The sequence below is a fragment of the Gobio gobio genome (assembly GCF_949357685.1).
Source record: "Gobio gobio genome assembly, chromosome: 13".
NCBI classification, from domain to species: Eukaryota; Metazoa; Chordata; class Actinopteri; order Cypriniformes; family Gobionidae; genus Gobio; species Gobio gobio.
The window spans coordinates 54,168,040-54,190,465 of record NC_137106.1 but is presented as its reverse complement, the minus strand read 5'-3'; the positions used below and the strand labels follow the sequence as shown (position 1 = coordinate 54,190,465).

The 22,426-nt window shown below is 50.1% G+C and overlaps 1 protein-coding gene across 5 annotated transcripts in view; it reads right to left on the bottom strand.

Annotated features, from left to right (window-relative positions):
• The window catches only part of LOC307135990 (stonustoxin subunit alpha-like), a 52,059-nt gene that overhangs the window by 6,011 nt on the left and 23,622 nt on the right, over window positions 1-22,426 (bottom strand). For all 5 annotated transcript variants that reach the window (XM_079832732.1, XM_079832731.1, XM_079832735.1 and 2 more), the window contains one exon: window positions 11,821-11,883. In XM_079832732.1, coding sequence (XP_079688858.1) covers window positions 11,821-11,883 — 63 coding nt within the window. The remainder of the gene's footprint in view (window positions 1-11,820; window positions 11,884-22,426) is intronic.

Genomic DNA, 22,426 nt, shown 5'->3' with positions numbered 1-22,426 from the left:
TGCATGGTTTCCAAGATACTCCCAGTCAAACCTGGACCGGAAGTGGCCGTATCTTGGAACCGGAAGGGCCCAGAAGCTGGGGACGGTGGTGTTAGAAGGGGCCCTTGGGGAGCTCTCGAAACCCAGAGTTTGGAGCTCAAAGTCGGCTTGACTCCCCAGATACACCCGGTTAAACATATGGGACTTTTGGACAAATTGGTCTATATCTCAGGAATGGCGTGTGCCATGAATCCTCATCTCCGGAGAAGTCCAGCCCACCTTGTGATGCGGTGAGAGATATAGCGTCATCCGCCGGTGCGCCAAATGACACGCTGGGCCCAACCCGGGAAACACCAGCGCCATCGCAGCGCAGTGTAGAAGGGGGTGTGGCCCGAGGAATGTTCGTCGGGTTGGCCCACACCATCACCCTCAGATCACCCTGACCACCAGTCAAAGTATCTCCTCCCGCGGGGGAGATAGATTGGGGTGTGGTAGAGGGGACTCTCCCTCCTTTACGGAGATCACTGAGTCTCAATCTCAACACCGCAATGGTCATGTTCCCGCAGTGGGAACATGACGCATCCACAAACTCATGCTCAGCGTGCATGAGGCTCAAGCATGCCAAACAGCGTTCGTGCCCGTCAAACGGACTAACTAGTCTCCCACATCCAGGAACAGAGCACGGGCGAGACATCTTGAAAAATACATGCCACATGCAGCTCTTTTAGAGAGGAGTTTGTACTCTGCAGAAATGCTGAAGCGCCCAGGGAGAACACACACCTTGTGCGGATCACTGCACAGATCAGACAGGAATGCGGAACTTGCTGGAACGCGCCGTCACACCAACACTCTGGAGAGAAGCTCATCTTGAAGAGATATACAACGCTCAGGCAAGTGATACTCGGCTCTGAAGCAGAAACATAATGCAAGTGTCATTGCACAGAGCCAACGCCATTTATACCCACACGGTGGGGCGGGGTTGCATTATGCAAATTCCGCAGACCCATGGCATTTTCATGCCATTGGCTCATTTTGTAGATCTCAAAGGCGATTGGCTTCTAAGCGAAACCCCCATTTCGTCAGTAACTGACGTAACTCGTAGTGTACTGACTGAAAGGGAACTTTGGGCCCCCGCTGCGGGGCGCCTGGGGGGGCCAGAGACCCGGGACCTCCTCCCCTGGGGTCTCTGGGGCGGCCTGGTAGGATGGGGTGCGTCGCCCCGCCCTTAAAAAAATCATCTAGGGGATGGTGCGCAGCGTACACGAACTGCGTCCCACCCCGCATCTGTTATGCATCTCGTGTACCCTGGTACCAGGGATCTTCCATAATGGCGAACGTGATTCTAGCCGTCTGTCCATGAAGGCCCGCACAGCATCGGACGGGAGCCTGCAGACGCACAAAATTTCAACCACCCGACAGACAGGGAGTGCTGTCTCATGTGATGCTTGAGTAAAGATGCGCTAGATCCTTTGAGAGCAGTGGCAAATTGATGATGATGTCATCAATGTTAGACCAGCTTCAGGCTGGATCCCAAATGGCACCCATTTCGTGACGTAATGCTGCCTTGACTGCCAGGTAGTCCTCTGCGTAGCTCGCAAACTTGCGGGCTCAAGCTGAAGTGAGCATCGAGGGCACATAATGTCCACGGCACTCGCAAGCACCCTTCTAAAACCTAAAATGATGAATGGGACACCCTACGGTCTCGTGGACTAAATGGACACGTGTACACGGCAGTCATTGTTAGTCCACAAGACAGAAAGTGCATAGAAATGTGCCATTTGGGATCCAGCCTCAGTCTGCTGCATGAAAGATAGCTGTCCTTTATCGTGATTTCATCTGAAGCCATCTGCTATATTTCTTGTCTTTCAGGAATTATCGTTGGTACGTAAATTTATGTTAAGATGTGATTCAACTTATACTGGTTAATCACTCATTTTGTTATAATTTGAAGAGATCCAGTATACATGAGATGTCCGTTTATTTCACATCTATGTATGTTATTTTATATATGCCTACTGTATGCTAGTGTAACAGAGTCAAGCTAGTGAGAGCTGTGTGTGTAAACCTCACTCCACTGATCTCAAGAGGCTCACTTACTAGCTACTGACCACGCCGGAGACCCGGGTTCGAGTGGGGCGAGTAGGACCTGGGTGTGAGGGGTTACACTAGGAATATATGTTAAATTCCTGCTTCTGTATACTTTCTTATACATTTATGTATCATATTCTCTTTTCAGATATACCTTACTTCCATCAAGTCATCCAATAAATTAAGTGAACTGGTTATCTGCTTCAACATTGGCAGAGGAGTTATCTGTCTGTCAATGTATGCAAGGCGCATTGGGGTGGCAGAACACAGGGCCCATACAGCATCGAAACTGGAGGCTGCAGCTCACGGCATTGGACATGCGAGCCCTGTTGGACAGGGAGTGATTCCAACCACCCTACCGGGAGGGCTCACATAGCATCCGACGGGAGCCTGCAGCTCACAGGATCAGAAAGGTAAGACCCACTGGCCGGTTGAGCGGGAGCATAAGTGATTTCAATCACCTGACCAGGAGGGCATTGGGAGCCTGCAGCTCACAGCATCGAACGGGTGTTCCCCACCAGCAGTCCAACGGGTGTTGCAAGAGATTCCATCTGCCCAACTGGGAGGGCTCACACAGCCTTGGATGGGTAAGCCCTACTGTTTAGTCAAACAGGTGCTAGTGATTCTAGATGGGCGAGCCCTGGCGACCTTAAACGGAGGTGCAAATGGCTCAAATTGCCTGACCGAGAAGGCCTACACAGCATCTGACAGGAGCCTGCAGCTCACAGCATGAGAAGCCCTGCCGTCATGTGAACGGGGCATACATGACTTCAACCGCTTGCCTGGGAGGGCCTGTGCAGCATCCGATGGGAACCTGCAGCTCACTACATCAGATGGGCGAACCCCACCAATCAGTCAAACGGATGTGCAATAGGTGTAAGTTAGTGTTAACTGATTAAGGTTTGTTGGGCTTCTCTAATGTGGAAATGGTTAGACTTGATGTACTTCTTAAAAGTTTCGGATGACCATCGACTTTTTTTGGGCAGCTGTGGTTGATGCACCTATACGAATTGAGTGATTGGAAAAAATATTGTCTATAATAACTATGTTGAGGTGTTTTTTTATTTTATTTTTTTACCAAAAACGTGTGACGGGCGATTGGAGTCGTCTACAAAGTGTGGGTCGGATGGGGATATATGGGGACAGTAAATATAATAACATATTTTGCTATGTTGGATGAAATACGAGATGGTTTTGTTGTCTAACACTGATAGATCCGAAATGATAAGATGGACTTTTGGGTTGAAGCTGGAGGTAATGGTGGGTTTGGAGCACCTGAGAAAACTGAAGGAGGCTAAAATGAACATTGCATCAGCTGTGCAGGCGGTATTTGTAAAGCAGGGTTGCCAACTCAATTGTTATGTTTTTCATTCATATTATATTGTGAATAGGCTATTTTGTTTCCTTAAAATAACAACATTAATGTGCAGTTAAATGATCAGTCACTATCAGAAAAGGATGTTAATTCGATGTAAAATGGGCCTGTATTATGTCAGTGGTTCCCAAACTGGGGTTCATGAGGAGACAGAGGGAGTATGCGAACAAAATGCTAAGTTTTGATGTTTAATTCTATAGCCTATAGACACAGACTGTGCATAGAGATTGATTTAAAGGAACACAGCAACTTTTTGGGACTTTGACTTATTAACTGTATTCCCCAGAGTTAGATAAGTCCATTCTCATCTCTGTGCGTGCCATAACTCTGTCTGACGCACCCCCCACTAGCCTAGCTTAGCACAACGACTGGAGGTATATGGCTCCAGCTAACCTACTGCTCAATAAGTGACAAAATAACGCCAACATTTTCCAATTTACATGTTGTGATGTGTATAGTCACAGCGTGTACAAATAACAAGGTTACATGAGACACAGCCATCTTATAAATGTATACATACTGGGGACTATATTCCCAGAAGTGAATATAGTGATTTGCTCACAGCACCAAATTTTACTAGTCAATATTTTCAACTAAATATCCAAATAAATCTGATTAGTAAAATAAATGAACCATATAAACTCAATTACTGATCTGTCCACATTGTCACTGTATGATAATTGAAATGAATTGAAAGCTGATGACATCACCGAATTGAAAGCTGATGACATCACCGTTTTCTCCGGAGCGGCTGTACGGCCGAATCAGATTCTGTTGCATTATTTTCCTGTTTAACACTGTGAAGCTGCTCTGAGACAATCTGCATTGTAAAAAGCGCTATATAAATAAAGTTGACTATTACTTTTTATTAGTATTCATAATCATTTATAATCATTGTATGCTTGAATACATGTGTGTTAGAGGCATGGGAGAGTTAGACTGTAGATTGCATGCACATATGTGTGTAAGGATCACATGTCAGAGACAGGGAGAGAAGTTTCAGTGCATATGTTGACTTAACAATTCGCTATTGTCATGATTCACCAAAGAGAGTGTCCATGATTGCCACCTGAGGGCACTCCACCCCGGACTGTCACTCCATCAAGGACTACATCTCCCATAATCCTTTGCCCGGATTCATCAGCACTCATTGATTACATCCACCTGTGTCTCATTACCCTGTTTACCTCACCCTATTTATGCCTGGTTATCTCAGTCATTCATTGCGAAGTCTTGTTAGTTGTATATACTGCATTTCTGAGCGGTTTCCCTGGTTTCTTGTCTCTTGGTCTTGGATTACTTGCCAGTTCTGTGGATTACCATTTTGCCTGTCTCTCCTGCCTTGTTTGCTTGTTTGGACTGCTTGCTTGTGTATGACCTATTGCCTGTTTTTGACTACGATTGTGGATTACCTTTCAATAAAGCTGCGTTTGGATTCTCAGCCTTTCTGTCTCAGAGTAGTTACATTACAGCTATACATTCCATTTGAATGGAAACCAAATGTGCTTCTGGGTGCTTAAAACACAATCCCTTTGTCCAGAGGAGCAGAGAACGGATGATGGACAAGGACAGATAAGCTGTATAAGATCTCTCCAGAAAGGGTCTTTCTCTCCTATGTCTGACAAAAATATTAAATAAAAGAGATTCTCTTGACAAAACAACTGGTGTCTGGTCCCGTGAATTAAACAATGGGGAAAGAGACAAATTCCAAGTCTACAGCTACAGAAACATACCCTGTGTGAGTTTTTGCTGTGTGAGCAATTTTTCTTGCATATCCACACAATTGTAAATGTGCCACTGATTTTATACAACAGTTCAACAAACAAAAAGGTAATATTAAGTGACGTACATTTTAAACACATTATTGTCAATATTGTTTGCTGTATTTGCAAGGAAATAATAGTCCTGACGAAAGCCACAGCAGAACTGTTGTGCGTCTTCGAGAAAAACGTCTCGGTTACGTATGGTAACCCTCGTTCCCTGAAGGAGGGAACGGAGACGTACGTCGGTAATAACCGACGAATTGGGGATCACTTCAGAGAGCCCCTATCAGCTTCAAGAACTTAAGAACAGGCCAATGAACAATTGGCGTGCGAGATTTGCATCTCGCGCTCCGCCCCGCGCCGCGGGTATAAACAGGAAGCGAGAGCACCGCACTGACGTTTTTCACTGAGGAGCCGAACCAGTGACTCGGCCAAGCAGTGATGGAAGGAACTGTGGCGACGGGACGTACGTCTCCGTTCCCTCCTTCAGGGAACGAGGGTTACCATACGTAACCGAGACGTTCCCTTTCAGTCGGTCACTACGACGTACGTCGGTAATAACCGACGAATTGGGATCCCTATGGAAAACGCCACAGTTACTACCACTTCCAGCGCCCAGCGAGAGCCCCTCAGACCCCGTTCTGAAGCGGGCGGGAAGATTCACGCCAGAAGAGTCATACTGCTGTTCCGCAAGACCCATTCAGCAGACTTGATTGGATAACGCTGGGAAAGCGTGCCCGAAGGACGCTGCGGGAGCCACATCATGCCCGGAGGGAGTAAACATGTGGAGAAAACACGTATGGGCTGACCGTGGGCAGCACAACATACGGAAGTCCCAGGGGAGGCCCCGGCCTAATGCAGGCGGGGGACGACACCGTACTGAGACGGCAGAGAACTCTGCCAAGGGAAAGACACAAGCTCGCCGTAGGGAGCTAACCGTGGAAATACACGTATGGGACCGCCGTAGGGGTCACGATATACGGAACCCAGCCTGACACAAGTTCCACCAATGCATACGAGTGCCAGACCTGGCGTCGGACGCTCCGCAACATCCGACTGCCGAGGGGTGCGGAGGACTCGACAGGGTTCGCCAATCCTGGGGAACTCGACTGGAGAAAATAAGCGCACGTATCCGTTCCAGGGGAAGGGAATGGCGCAGCAAGCCGACACTAGAACGGGCACTTCAGTGAAGCTGACTATGGGAAGCGAGCACATGAGAAGCCACCGGCTCTACACGCAGGCTATAGAACCTAGCGAACGTGTTGGGTGTCGCCCAGCCCGCAGCTCTACAAATGTCTGTCAGCGAGGCGCCACGAGCCAGCGCCCAGGAAGAAGCTACACCCCTGGTGGAGTGAGCTCTAACCCCGAGCGGGCAGGGCACGTCTTGGGATTCATACGCCAAGACGATGGCATCCACTATCCAGCGGGCCATCCTCTGCTTGGACACAGCCTTTCCCTTCTGCTGTCCTCCGTAACAGACGAAGAGCTGCTCTGAGGTCCTGAAGCTTTGCGTTCTGTCCACGTAAGTCCGGAGAGCACGGACGGGACAGAGCAAAGCTAGGGCTGGGTCTGCCTCCTCCGAAGGCAGCGCTTGCAGGCTCACCACTTGGTCCCGGAAGGGAGTAGTGGGAACCTTGGGCACATATCCAGGCCGGGGTCTCAGGGTCACCTGAGAATCACCCGGCCCGAATTCCAGGCACGATTCGTCGACCGAAAATGCCTGCAGGTCCCCTACCCTCTTAACTGAGGCCAATGCAATCAGGAGTATTGTCTTTAGAGACAAGATCTTAAGCTCTACTGACTGTAAAGGCTCGAAGGGCGCCCTCTGAAGTGCGGTCAGCACCAGAGTCAAGTCCCAAGAGGGTATAGAAGAAGGGCGAGGAGGATTTAGTCTCCTCGCTCCCCTTAGGAACCTGACGATCAGATCATGCTTGCCTAAGGACTCACCATTAACGAGGTCATGGCTTGCGGCGATGGCGGCAACATATACCTTGAGGGTGGAGGGAGACAGCCTTCTCTCCAACCCGTCTTGAAGAAAAGATAGCACAGATCCGATCGAACATTTCCGGGGGTCTTCTCTGCGAGAAGAGCACCAGTCGACGAACAGGTTCCACTTCAACGCATATAGCCGTCTCGTAGAGGGGGCTCTGGCGGAAGCGATGGTGTCGACTACCGCTTGCGGTAGGTCACCTAGAACTTCCGCGTCCCGTCCAGGGACCAGACATGGAGTTTCCAGAGGTCTGGACGCGGGTGCCATAGGGTGCCCCGTCTCTGAGACAGAAGGTCCTGCCTCAGAGGAATGGGCCAAGGAGGTGCTGTCGCGAGGAGCACTAGTTCCGGGAACCCAGTCCTGTTGGGCCAGTACGGAGCTACCAAGAGGAGTTGCTCCTCGTCCTCCCTGACCTTGCACAGAGTCTGTCCAAGAAGGCTCACTGGGGGAAACGCATATTTGCGCAGAGCCCGGGGCCAGCTGTGTGCCAGTGCATCCGTGCCGAGGGTCCCCTCGGACAGGGAATAGAACAACTGGCAGTGGGTCGTGTCGTGGGCGGCAAACAGATCGATCTGTGCGGCCTAAAAGCGACTCCAAATCAGCTGGACCACCTGGGGGTGGAGTCGCCACTCTCCGGGAAGCACTGGCAACCGTGACAGCTCGTCGGCCGCACGATTGAGCAGGCCCGGAATGTGGATAGCACGAAGGGACCTCAGATGCTTCTGACTCCACAGGAGGAGATGGCGGGCGAGTTGGGACAAACGGCGGGAGCGTAGACCACCTTGTTTGTTGATGTACGCAACGGCCGTCGTGCTGTCCGTCCGGACCAGAACGTGCTTGTCTTTGAGCGACCCTTTGAGGCGGCTGAGAGCAAGACGAACTGCCAGCAACTCTAGGCAATTGATATGCCATTGCAGTTGGGGCCCCGTCCACAGACCCGATACTGCAAGCCCGTTGTACGTGGCACCCCAACCCGTGGGTGAGGCATCCGTGGAGACAACATGATGCCTGGACACTTGTTCTAGAGGCACTCCTGCCCGTAGAAACGAAGGGTCCGACCACGGGGTGAGGGTTTGGCGGCATCTCGGCGTCACTTGGACACGGAGGGACCCGCTGTGCCACGCCCATCTCGGGACTCGGTCGTGTAGCCAGTGCTGAAGCGGTCTCATATGGAGCAGCCCTAGCGGCGTTACTGCGGCTGCTGCTGCCATATGCCCCAGGAGCCTCTGAAAATGTTTCAGTGGAACCGCTGTACTGCGTTTGAGCGTACTCAAGCAGCTCAGCACCGACTGGACGCGCTCCTCTGTGAGGCGCGCAGTCATGGCGACCGAGTCGATCTCCATCCCGAGAAAAGAGATCCTCTGTACGGGACAGAGTTTGCTCTTCTCCCAGTTGACCCGAAGACCCAACTGGCTGAGGTGCCGGAGCACCATGTCCCTGTGTTCGCACAACTGCTCCCGCGACTGGGCAAGAATCAGCCAGTCGTCGAGATAGTTGAGGATGCGAACACCACGCTCTCTCATGGGAGCAATGGCCGCCTCCGCGACTTTCGTGAAGACACGGGGCGACAGGGACAACCCGAAGGGTAGGACTTTGTACTGGTATGCCCGTCCGTCGAAAGCAAAGCGTAGAAACGGTCTGTGTCGAGGGAGAATCGAGACATGAAAGTACGCGTCCTTCAGGTCGATCGCTGCAAACCAATCCTGGGGACGGATGCATCTGAAGATGCGCTTCTGGGTTAACATTCGGAACGGCATCCTGTGGAGGGAGCGGTTCAGGTAACGCAGGTCCAGGATCGGTCGTAACCCGCCACCTTTCTTGGGTACAATGAAGTACGGGCTGTAGAACCCGGACTTCATATCGGCTGGAGGGACCGGCTCTATCGCGTCCTTCGCCAATAGGACAGCGATCTCCGCCTGAAGCACGGGGGCGCCCTCCTTCGGTATAGAAGTGAAGTGGACACCCCTGAACTTCGGGGGACGCCGGGCGAACTGAATCGCATAGCCGAGTCTGATGGTGCGGATGATCCAGCGAGACGGGCTGGGGAGCGCTAGCCAGGCCCCCAGAGACCGAGCAAGCGGGATCATCGGCACCACGGACGTACCCGGAGCGGAGCGGGGCAGCGCAGCGGAACGCAGGGGCCCCAGGACGACATGGGAGTGGTCCGTGCAGGGGTCTGGGTCTGACACACGACCTGCATCCGCTGAGGGGACGGGCGAGCGTGGGGAGGCACTTTGTGTGCGTCCGCACAACCGACGCCCCCTGTTGGCGAGGAGAGAGGTATCTGAGGGGTACGAGGCATGGTAGCGTCGCATACCACTCCGGGAAGGAGTGGTGCTGCAGCCATCTCCCGAAGAGCAGTTTCCTCCATCTCTGGGCGGCCCGTCTCAGGGTCTCTTCCGACGGCGCTTGCCACCTGGCTTGGCAGCGGCCTGAGCGGGCTGGACGTTCTTCCCGCGACCGGCTCCACGCCCACGACCGGTGGAAGGCTGCTGCTGGGCTGGGGCGGGAGCGGGGGCGGCCGCAGGAGGACGTGGAGGGTTCCACACAAGCCCGACCTTTTCGGCGGCCCGGGAAAGCATAGCCGTCAACTCAGGGTCCGACTCGGCCATTGCCACTCTCCCAGAGGGAGGCAGTACAGCCGAATCTTCATCCTCCGAGGACTGGAACTCCCCCTCCGATGCTGCGATCGACATCTGCTCGTCCGCGGGCGCTCCGAAAGAGATGACTGGGCGCCCGTGGGCGGGACCAGCGATCTCTTCCGGTGGCGCCACCGGCAGCGGTGCTTGTGAGGGTTCAGGGACCTGCGTAGGAACACTAGGCGGGTTTGTCCTGAACGTAATCCTCAAGTCACCCCGGTCATCCGTCGAAGTAGGTCTATCCTGGTTAGGGATAGCTCTAGATCGAGGTATGGGGAGGGGGACTCCGCCTTCCCGAAGGTCTTAGTCTTGACCTAAGCACCGCAATAGTCATGTTCCCGCAGTGAGAACACGAGCTATTCACAAACGCTGCCTCAGCGTGCTGTAAGCCCAGGCACGTGATGCAGTGAGTGTGGCCGTCAGCGGGCGAGAGGGAACGACCGCATCCAGAAACGCACGGGTGGAATGACATCTTGAAAAAGACGCAGTGTCACACCCGTGTTGCTCTTTTTGTGAGGAAATCGCTCTTTTAAGAGAGTGCTGAAGCACCCAGGGAAACCGCGGCAACACACAGGGGATAGTGCAGCCTGTGTTTGCACTCAAAATAGGAACGCCCACCGATACCAACAGACTGTGTCTTTGCTGTGATAACAGCAGTTGTTCCTTGCAGCTGAGATCGCGGTCCCGCTGGAAAGCGCCGTCACACCAGCACACGATCCTCTTCTCTGTTCTTGCAATTCTTCTTTCGCTGAAAGACAGGAAAGCAGTCTCTGCAACTTCAAACGCCGGTTCGGCTCCGAAGTGAATGACGTCAGTGCGGTGCTCTCGCTTCCTGTTTATACCCGCGGCGCGGGGCGGAGCGCGAGATGCAAATCTCGCACGCCAATTGTTCATTGGCCTGTTCTTAAGTTCTCGAAGCTGATAGGGGCTCTCTGAAGTGATCCCCAATTCGTCGGTTATTACCGACGTACGTCGTAGTGACCGACTGAAAGGGAACACAGTGTTTCGTTAGCGAATGAATCCGCAGCTTTGAACGGATTGGAAGAGTCAATGATTCAATGATTCATTCATAAATACAGCCACTTGATTCATTACTGAATGAATGACTCTCTCAGGGGTTTTGGTTTCCTTGCCACTGTTGCCTCTGGCTTGGCGTGCTCAGTTGGGGACACAAAATTTTTCAACTAAACATCGAAATAAATCTAATTATTAAACTAAATTAACCATATAAACTAAATTACTGATCTAATGACTGATCTAAAGCCAACACTGCCACTGTATGATAATGGAAATGAACTGATGACATCACCGTTCTCTCCAGAATGGCTATACGGCTGAATAAAATTATGCTGCATTATTTTCCTGTTTAACACTGTAAAGCTGCTGTGAAACAATCTGCATTGTTAAAAGCGCTATATAAATAAAGTTGACTTTACTTGACTTGACATGACTCTATGACTCATTAAGACTCATCATCACCTACTGGCGGTTTCAGTTTAATATTTCAAAATATCACTTCTTTTTTTACCATAATTTATTGCCTTTTTTATTATATTAATAATACAATTCATGGAGTTTCAAGAATTTGACAAAAAATGTATCTGTAAATCAATTTAAGGGGGCAAATACCGCAAATACCCGGGGGTACTACACTGTAAAACGTTTGGGAACCACTGTAATGTAATAATCTAGGCCCATTGAAAGACTGATTCAAGGCTAATCATTTACAACACGAAGAGCATCAGATCTAGCCTACAGTATCTACTGTGTGTTGAGATACAGTATGTTGTGGCATGAGCCACCTGCTGGATTTTGTGGACGCACAACACACACTTATTTAAATTCTAAGAGCTGTGCCGACAGGAATCACTCTGATCATGTGCGAACTGTGTGATGCCAGGGGGGAAAAAAAATGCATACTTCAAGGCCACATCTGTGAGAATAAACCCAAATCTTTTCTCTGTACAGACAGTGGTCATTATTTACCATCCATTGGTTTTGAACTGGCTCCAGCAAGCACAGGATCCTCAATACTGCCCTCAGCCTGAGCTGTGAGAGAGAAAGAGATCAGAATGAAAATACTGTGACATCAAACCACACAAACGCATCAGCGAAGCAGAGAGGAAAGATTAGGCTGGAAGCCAGTAGTTATTCACTTATTCTGTAAACATTCACTCTGTGAGACATCAGAAAATAGTCAAACTAGGCCATTTCCATGTAGCGCCCACTCATGTAGGGGCCCTGGGTTAGTTTATAGTTAGATCTCTCTAAAACTGCTCCTGAATATTATTAACTTTGTGTCAGTAAACCCTTTATTTCAATATTGGTATGCTTATCACCAGACTAAAATAACCACACCATCTTGCGAGTGAAATAGAAACGTGGTGTAATTTACTAAAATCAAATAGGGAAAAAACTAATTAAAATGAAGTTCACCCTATCCAGTTTTACAATAAGAGGGTCTTCCCAAAATTTAAATCAACAAGTTACAGGTACAACACCTAATTAATACTCCCTTTATAAAGAATAATAAGCTATATCACTTTGGTGTTTTAACAATGTTACAGACAATAATTTGGACAGCAAATACCCAAAGTGTCCCAAATATTAACAAGGAAACCGACTGTGAATACTCTAGTCCAACAAATCTTTTTTGTCTTAATTCCTCATAGTCACTGTTCACATAGTAAATAAAAAACCCCCGGGTGTCAGTGTTCAAAAATGCAATAAATAAAATGAATACCCCGTTGCAGGCCTGATCCGATTCTAAGGTTCGTTGAGGCACAAAACAGGTTGCAGACACCCAGCTCAGTCATCCGCTGAGCAAAGGGGAGTTTTTATCCCCTCACGTTCCAATGACATTATTCCAACTCTAAATCAGTTCTCTTTTCGACAACAGTCTTAGAATGGTATTTTTTTACACTTTTTCCAACACTCGATCATGTTCTGTCGTACAGCCATCACTTCTTCTCTTTCCCGATTTCCCCCTTGGTCCCAACTCCCCAGAGCGTTTAACCAATCCCCGCTCTTAACAACGTTGAACAGATTTAACTGAACCCATAACCATACATTTCCTTTCCAATCAAAATAACCTTATACATACATTTAGGGGGTGAAACAATACACATCAATGTACATATTAAATATATGAAATATTTAGGGATGCACCGAATCCAGCATTCGGGTTCGGATTCGGCCGAATATTGGGCTTTTTGACGGGGTTCGGTTTCTGCCAAACCTTTTTTCCACCGAACCCGAACCCTAGGCGTGCACTATGCTCGCCCCGCTGGTCGACTTAATGACGCCGCCGTTGATTATGGGAAGGTGTTTACTAGGTGGACCGTTCGAATGCAGTCGCTGTGAGAAAGTGAAAATGGAACTCACGAACAGAACTCGTGTTGTTTGGCAGTGCTTTCAGTCAAAAGAAGGCGATTCAAGTCGAGCTACATGTTCAATATGCAATGCCCATTTGTCTCGTGATGACAAGGACCCTAAACAACAGCCGCTGTTAAAACATTACCGTATGAAACATCCGAGAGAACACGAGTTGTGCATGAGGGAATCTACAGACAGCAGCCAATGCAGCAACTTCAGGGACGGCAAAGGAAGGACAGTCATCCTGGCATAATGTTACCTATTCTTAGTTTAAATTAAATTAAAAATACACTGCTGTAGATGCTCATGCGGTTAATTTTCCCAACCGACAACCGCTGCTCATTATTAACAGTTAACTGATAAGATTATAATATTGAATTGGCATTAAATAAAACTATGATTCACGAGTGTATGACCCGTTAAAAATAAAAACATTTCACAGGTTTATTTTACTGTGCAGCCAGCTGCTTACAGATTAGATCAAATATAAATAAAAAGAATAAAATAAATAGGCCTACACTAAACATTTTTCACTTAAATAATTACCAAATTAAGATGACAACACAAAAATACACTGAATCCGTTTGAAGCTTTGAAGAACCGGAATAGTTTTTTTTTTTTGTCAAATAAAAATAGCAGGCCTACCTCAATCCACTGTATGTTTGTTTTTCTTTTTTGAAGGTAACATGTCTAAATGATGTGGGTTAGTCTGGACAGCAGCCTGTTGACAGTTAAACCCGCGGCAGAAAACACTCTCAATCCTTCGGTCTCCGCCACGCGAGCCTCCGCTGACTGCCTCCTGCGCTCTCCGCTGGGCTGTTCTTTGAGACGACAGAGGGCGACTCGGGGTAATTGTTCTATAAACCATCAGAAAAACAGCGGCGAGAAGAACATACGCGACAATGTATTCGGTTTCGGATTCGGCCCAATCTTAACCAGTGGATTCGGTTTCGGATTCGGATTTGGCCTAATCTTAACCAGTGGATTCGGTATTCGGTTTCGGATTCGGCCCAATCTTAACCAGTGGATTCGGTATTCGGTTTCGGATTCGGCCCAATCTTAACCAGTGGATTCGGTATTCGGTTTCGGTTTCGGTTTCGGATTCAGATTCAGATTCGGATTCGGATTCGGCCTAATCTTAACCAGTGGATTCGGTATTCGGTTTCGGATTCGGCCCATTCTTAACCAGTGGATTCGGTTTCGGATTCGGATTCGGCCTAATCTTAACCACTGGATTCGGTATTCGGTATTCGGTTTCGGATTCGGATTCGGATTCGGCCCAATCTTAACCACTGGATTCGGTATTCGGTATTCGGTTTCGGATTCGGATTCGGATTCGGCCCAATCTTAACCACTGGATTCGGTATTCGGTATTCGGTTTCGGATTCGGATTCGGATTCGGCCCAATCTTAACCACTGGATTCGGTATTCGGTTTCGGATTCGGATTCGGCCCAATCTTAACCAGTGGATTCGGTATTCGGTTTCGGATTCAGATTCGGATTCGGCCTAATCTTAACCAGTGGATTCGGTATTCGGTTTCGGATTCAGATTCGGATTCGGCCCAATCTTTACCAGTGGATTCGGTATTCGGTTTCGGATTCGGCCCAATCTTAACCAGTGGATTCGGTTTCGGATTCGGATTCGGCCTAATCTTAACCAGTGGATTCGGTATTCGGATTCGGCCCAATCTTAACCAGTGGATTCAGTTTCGGATTTGGATTCGGCCTAATCTTAACCAGTGGATTCGGTATTCGGTATTCGGATTCGGATTCGGCCCAATCTTAACCAGTGGATTCGGTATTCGGTTTCGGATTCAGATTCGGATTCGGCCTAATCTTAACCAGTGGATTCGGTATTCGGTTTCGGATTCGGCCCAATCTTTACCAGTGGATTCGGTATTCAGTATTCGGTTTCGGATTCGGCCCAATCTTAACCAGTGGATTCGATATTCGGTATTCGGTTTCGGATTCGGCCTAATCTTAACCAGTGGATTCGGTATTCGGTATTCGGTTTCGGATTCGGCCTAATCTTAACCAGTGGATTCGGTATTCGGTTTCGGATTCGGCCTAATCTTAACCAGTGGATTCGGTATTCGGTATTCGGTTTCGGATTCGGCCCAATCTTAACCAGTGGATTCGGTATTCGGTTTCGGATTCGGCCTAATCTTAACCAGTGGATTCGGTATTCGGTAATCAGTATTCGGTATTCGGTTTCGGATTCGGCCCAATCTTAACCAGTGGATTCGGTATTCGGTATTCAGTATTCGGTTTCGGATTCTGCCCAATCTTAACCAGTGGATTCGGTATTCGGTATTCGGATTCGGCCTAATCTTAACCAGTGGATTCGGTATTCGGTTTAGGATTCGGCCCAATCTTAACCAGTGGATTCGGTATTCGGTATTCGGTTTCAGATTCGGCCCAATCTTAACCAGTGGATTCGGTATTCGGTATTCGGATTCGGATTCGGCCCAATTTTAACCAGTGGATTCGGTATTCGTTATTCGGATTCGGATTCGGCCTAATCTTAACCAGTGGATTCGGTTTTCGGTATTCGGATTCGGATTCGGCCCAATCTTAACCAGTGGATTCGGGATTCGGTATTCGGTTTCGGATTCGGCCCAATCTTAACCAGTGGATTCGGTATTCGGTTTCGGATTCGGCCCAATCTTAACCAGTGGATTCGGTATTCGGTATTCCGTTTTCGGATTCGGCCCAATCTTAACCAGTGGATTCGGTATTCGGTTTCGGATCCGGCCCAATCTTAACCAGTGGATTCGGTATTCGGTTTCGGATTCGGCCCAATCTTAACCAGTGGATTCGGTATTCGGTATTCGGTATTCGGATTCGGCCTAATCTTAACCAGTGGATTCGGTATTCGGTATTCGGATTCGGCCTAACCTTAACCAGTGGATTCGGTATTCGGTATTCGGTTTCGGATTCGGCCTATTCTTAACCAGTGGATTCGGTATTCGGTATTCGGATTCGGCCTAATCTTAACCAGTGGATTCGGTATTCGGTTTCGGATTCGACCCAATCTTAACCAGTGGATTCGGTATTCGGTTTCGCATTCGGCCCAATCTTAACCAGTGGATTCGGTATTCGGTTTCGGATTCGGCCCAATCTTAACCAGTGGATTCGGTATTCGGTTTCGGCCCAATCTTAACCAGTGTATTCGGTATTCGGTTTCGGATTCGGCCTAATCTTAACCAGTGGATTCGGTATTCGGTATTCGGTATTCGGTTTCGGATTCGGTTTCGGATTCGGCCCAATCTTAACCAGTGGATTCGGTATTCGGTTTCGGCCCAATCTTAACCAGTGGATTCGGTATTCGGTATTCGGTTTCGGATTCAGATTCGGCCCAATCTTAACCAGTGGATTCGGTATTCGGTATTCGGTATTCGGTATTCGGTTTCGAATTCGGTTTCGGATTCGGCCCAATCTTAACCAGTGGATTCGGTATTCGGTATTCGGATTCGGATTCGGCCTAATCTTAACCAGTGGATTCGGTATTCGGATTCGGATTCGGCCCAATCTTAACCAGTGGATTCGGTATTCGGTTTCGGATTCACTCAAATTTGAGGATGATACTCTCAGAAATGTAGCTTCTGTGAGCTTTTATGTCAAGAATTGTCTAGGTGTCCTTTCAAAAAGGCCATTTATTTCAGAACATTTGTAATTGTAAAGAGTGTTTTTTCATTCAAACATCCATCCATCCATCCATCCATCATCTTCCGCTTATCCGGGGCCGGGTCGCGGGGGCAACAGTCTAAGCAGAGACGCCCAGACTTCCCTCTCCCTAGCCACTTCCTCTAGCTCTTCCGGGGGAACCCCGAGGCGTTCCCAGGCCAGCCGGGAGACATAGTCCCTCCAGCGTGTCCTAGGTCTTCCCCGGGGCCTCCTCCCGGTGGGACGTGCCTGGAACACCTCCCTAGGAAGGCGTCCAGGAGGCATCCGAAATAGATGCCCGAGCCACCTCAGCTGGTCCCTCTCGATGTGGAGGAGCAGCGGCTCTACTCCGAGTTCCTCCCGAGTCACTGAGCTCCTCACCCTATCTCTAAGGGAGCGCCCAGCCACCCTGCGGAGAAAGCTCATTTCGGCCGCCTGTATCCGGGATCTTGTCCTTTCGGTCATGACCCACAGCTCATGACCATAGGTGAGGGTAGGAACGTAGATTGACCGGTAAATCGAGAGCTTTGCCTTGCAGCTCAGCTCCTTCTTCACCACGACAGACCGGTACATCGACCGCATTACTGCAGAAGCTGCACCGATCCGTCTGTCAATCTCCCGTTCCATCCTTCCCTCACTCGTGAACAAGACCCCAAGATACCTGAACTCCTCCACTTGAGGCAGGAACTCTCCACCCACCTGAAGCGGGCAAGCCACCCTTTTCCGACTGAGAACCATGGCCTCGGACTTGGAGGTGCTGATTCTCATCCCAGCCGCTTCACACTCGGCCGCAAACCGTCCCAGTGCATGCTGAAGGTCCTGGTTAGAGGAAGCCAACACGACAACATCATCTGCAAAAAGCAGTGACGAAATCGTGTGGTTCCCAAACCGGACACTCTCCGGCCCTTGGCTGCGCCTAGAAATTCTGTCCATAAAAATTATGAACAGAACCGGTGACAAAGGGCAGCCCTGCCGGAGTCCAACATGCACCGGGAACAAGTCTGACTTACTGCCGGCAATGCAGACCAAGCTCCTGCTCTGGTTGTACAGGGACTGAACAGCCCTAAGCAGGGGGCCGCCGACCCCATACTCCCAGAGCACCCTCCACAGGATGCCACGAGGAACACAGTCGAATGCCTTCTCCAAATCCACAAAACACATGTGGACTGGTTGGGCAAACTCCCATGAACCTCCCAGCACCCTGGAAAGGGTATAGAGCTGGTCCAGTGTTCCACGACCGGGACGAAAACCACACTGTTCCTCCTGAATCAGAGGTTCCACTATCGGCCGAATTCTCCTCTCCAGTACCCTGGCATAGACTTTCCCGGGGAGGCTGAGAAGTGTGATCCCCCTATAGTTGGAACACACTCTCCGGTCCCCCTTCTTGAAAAGAGGGACCACCACCCCGGTCTGCCAGTCCAGAGGTACTGTCCCCGACCGCCATGCGATGCTGCAGAGGCGTGTCAGCCAAGACAGCCCCACAACATCCAGAGACTTGAGGTACTCAGGGCGGATCTCATCCAACCCCGGTGCCTTGCCACCGAGGAGCTTTTTAACCACCTCGATGACTTCAGCCCGGCTGATGGACGAGTCCACCTCTGAGTCCCCAGCCACTGCTTCCTCAACGGAAGACATGTCGGTGGGATTGAGGAGATCCTCGAAGTATTCCTTCCACCGCCCGACGATATCCCCAGTTGAGGTCAACAGGTGCCCATCTCCACTGTAAACAGTGTTGGTAGGGCACTGCTTCCCCCTCCTGAGGCATCGAACGGTTTGCCAGAATCTCTTCGAGGCCGACCGATAGTCTTTCTCCATGGCCTCACCAAACTCCTCCCAGGCCCGATTTTTTGCCTCCACGACTACCCGGGCTGCAGTCCGCTTGGCCTGCCGGTACCGGTCAGCTGCCTCAGGAGTCCCACAAGCCATCCAGGCCCGATAGGACTCCTTCTTCAGCTTGACGGCATCCCTTACTTCTGGTGTCCACCACCGGGTTCGGGGATTGCCGCCTCGACAGGCACCGGAGACCTTACGGCCACAGCTCCGAGCGGCCGCAGCGACAATGGAGGTGGAGAACATGGTCCACTCGGACTCAATATCTCCAGACTCCCTCGGGATCCGGTCGAAGTTCTGCCGGAGGTGGGAGTTGAAGATCTCTCTGACAGGGGGCTCGGCCAAATGTTCCCAACAGACCCTCACAGTACGTTTGGGTCTGCCGGGTCTGTCCAGCTTCCTCCGCCGCCATCGGATCCAACTCACCACCAGGTGGTGATCAGTTGACAGCTCCGCCCCTCTCTTCACCCGAGTGTCCAAGACATATGGCCGAAGGTCTGATGACACGACCACAAAGTCGATCATCGACCTCCGGCCTAGGGTGTCCTGGTGCCACGTGCACTGATGGACACCCTTATGCTTGAACATGGTGTTCGTTATGGACAAACCGTGGCTAGCACAGAAATCCAATAACAGAACACCGCTCGGGTTCAGATCAGGGGGGCCGTTCCTCCCAATCACGCCCCTCCAGGTGTCACTGTCACTGCCCACGTGGGCGTTGAAGTCCCCCAGTAGAACGACGGAGTCTCCAGTCGGAGCACTTTCCAGCACCCCTCCCAGAGACTCCAAGAGGGCCGGGTACTCCGCACTGCCATTTGGGCCGTAGGCACAAACGACAGTGAGAGACCTATCCCCGACTCGAAGGCGCAGGGAAGCGACCCTCTCGTTCACCGGGGTGAACTCCAACACATGGCGGCTGAGCTGGGGGGCTATAAGCAAACCCACTCCAGCCCTCCGCCTCTCACCATGGGCAACTCCAGAGTGGTAGAGAGTCCAGCCTCTCTCGAGAAGTGTGGTTCCAGAGCCCAAGCTGTGCGTGGAGGTGAGCCCGACTATCTCTAGTCGGTACCTCTCGACCTCCCGCACAAGCTCAGGCTCCTTCCCCGCCAACGAGGTGACATTCCACGTCCCTAAAGCCAGATTCCGTGTCCAGAGATCGGGTCGTCGGGGGCCTCGCCCTCGACTGCTGCCCGATTCACAAAGCACCGGCCCCTTACGCTCCCTCCTGCAGGTGGTGAGCCCACAGGAGGGCGGCCCCACGTGACTCATTCGGGCTGAGCCCGGCCGGACCCCATGGGGGGAGGCCCGGCCACCAGGCGCTCGCATACGAGCCCCAACCCCGGGCCTGGCTCCAGGGTGGGGCCCCGGCTGCGCCATGCCGGGCGACGTCACTGTCCTTGGTGTAATTGTGGTCATAAGGGTTTGTGAACTGTTCTTAGTCTGGCCCGTCACCAAGGACCTGTTTGCCTTGGGAGACCCTACCAGGGGCATATAGCCCCAGACAACATAGCTCCCAGGATCATTCGGGTACTCAAACCTCTCCACCACGATAAGGTGACAGTTCAAGGAGAGGTTCATTGAGAGGTTGTTGTTCATTCAAACAAATCTGCAATAAACTGCTAATTATAATGGATATACAGTTACTGAAGAACTAAAGCAACTAACTCATTTAGTTGATAAGAAGTGTCAGTCATAGAGTCTGCGCGCTCCACTGCGGTGTCTGCGTTACTGGCAGGCCCGCACGGATGTCATGAAAACATAAGCACAAATAGTATTCACAAATACTGTTTACATAAATCGGAATCGGCCTAATCTTAACCAGTGGATTCGGTATTCGGTATTCGGTTTCGGATTCGGCCTAATCTTAACCAGTGGATTCGGTATTTGGTTTCGGATTCGGCCCAATCTTAACCAGTGGATTCGGTATTCGGTATTCGGTATTCGGATTCGGATTCGGCCTAATCTTAACCAGTGGATTCGGTATTCGGTATTCGGATTCGGATTCGGCCCAATCTTAACCAGTGGATTCGGTATTCGGTTTCGGATTCAGATTCGGATTCGGCCTAATCTTAACCAGTGGATTCGGTATTCGGTTTCGGCCCAATCTTTACCAGTGGATTCGGTATTCAGTATTCGGTTTCGGATTCGGCCCAATCTTAACCAGTGGATTCGATATTCGGTATTCGGTTTCGGATTCGGCCTAATCTTAACCAGTGGATTCGGTATTCGGTATTCGGTTTCGGATTCGGCCTAATCTTAACCAGTGGATTCGGTATTCGGTATTCGGTTTCGGATTCGGCCTAATCTTAACCAGTGGATTCGGTATTCGGTTTCGGCCTAATCTTAACCACTGGATTCGGTATTCGGTATTCGGTTTCGGATTCGGCCCAATCTTAACCAGTGGATTCGGTATTCGGTTTCGGATTCGGCCTAATCTTAACCAGTGGATTCGGTATTCGGTAATCAGTATTCGGTATTCGGTTTCGGATTCGGCCCAATCTTAACCAGTGGATTCGGTATTCGGTATTCAGTATTCGGTTTCGGATTCTGCCCAATCTTAACCAGTGGATTCGGTATTCGGTATTCGGATTCGGCCTAATCTTAACCAGTGGATTCGGTATTCGGTTTCGGATTCGGCCCAATCTTAACCAGTGGATTCGGTATTCGGTATTCGGTTTCAGATTCGGCCCAATCTTAACCAGTGGATTCGGTATTCGGTATTCGGATTCGGATTCGGCCCAATTTTAACCAGTGGATTCGGTATTCGGTATTCGGATTCGGATTCGGCCTAATCTTAACCAGTGGATTCGGTTTTCGGTATTCGGATTCGGATTCGGCCCAATCTTAACCAGTGGATTCGGGATTCGGTATTCGGTTTCGGATTCGGCCCAATCTTAACCAGTGGATTCGGTATTCGGTTTCGGATTCGGCCCAATCTTAACCAGTGGATTCGGTATTCGGTATTCCGTTTTCGGATTCGGCCCAATCTTAACCAGTGGATTCGGTATTCGGTTTCGGATTCGGCCCAATCTTAACCAGTGGATTCGGTATTCGGTTTCGGATTCGGCCCAATCTTAACCAGTGGATTCGGTATTCGGTATTCGGTATTCGGATTCGGCCTAATCTTAACCAGTGGATTCGGTATTCGGTATTCGGATTCGGCCTAACCTTAACCAGTGGATTCGGTATTCGGTATTCGGTTTCGGATTCGGCCTATTCTTAACCAGTGGATTCGGTATTCGGTATTCGGATTCGGCCTAATCTTAACCAGTGGATTCGGTTTCGGATTCGACCCAATCTTAACCAGTGGATTCGGTATTCGGTTTCGCATTCGGCCCAATCTTAACCAGTGGATTCGGTATTCGGTTTCGGATTCGGCCCAATCTTAACCAGTGGATTCGGTATTCGGTTTCGGCCCAATCTTAACCAGTGTATTCGGTATTCGGTATTCGGTTTCGGATTCGGCCTAATCTTAACCAGTGGATTCGGTATTCGGTATTCGGTATTCGGTTTCGGATTCGGTTTCGGATTCGGCCCAATCTTAACCAGTGGATTCGGTATTCGGTTTCGGCCCAATCTTAACCAGTGGATTCGGTATTCGGAATTCGGTTTCGGATTCAGATTCAGATTCGGCCCAATCTTAACCAGTGGATTCGGTATTCGGTATTCGGTATTCGGTATTCGGTTTCGAATTCGGTTTCGGATTCGGCCCAATCTTAAC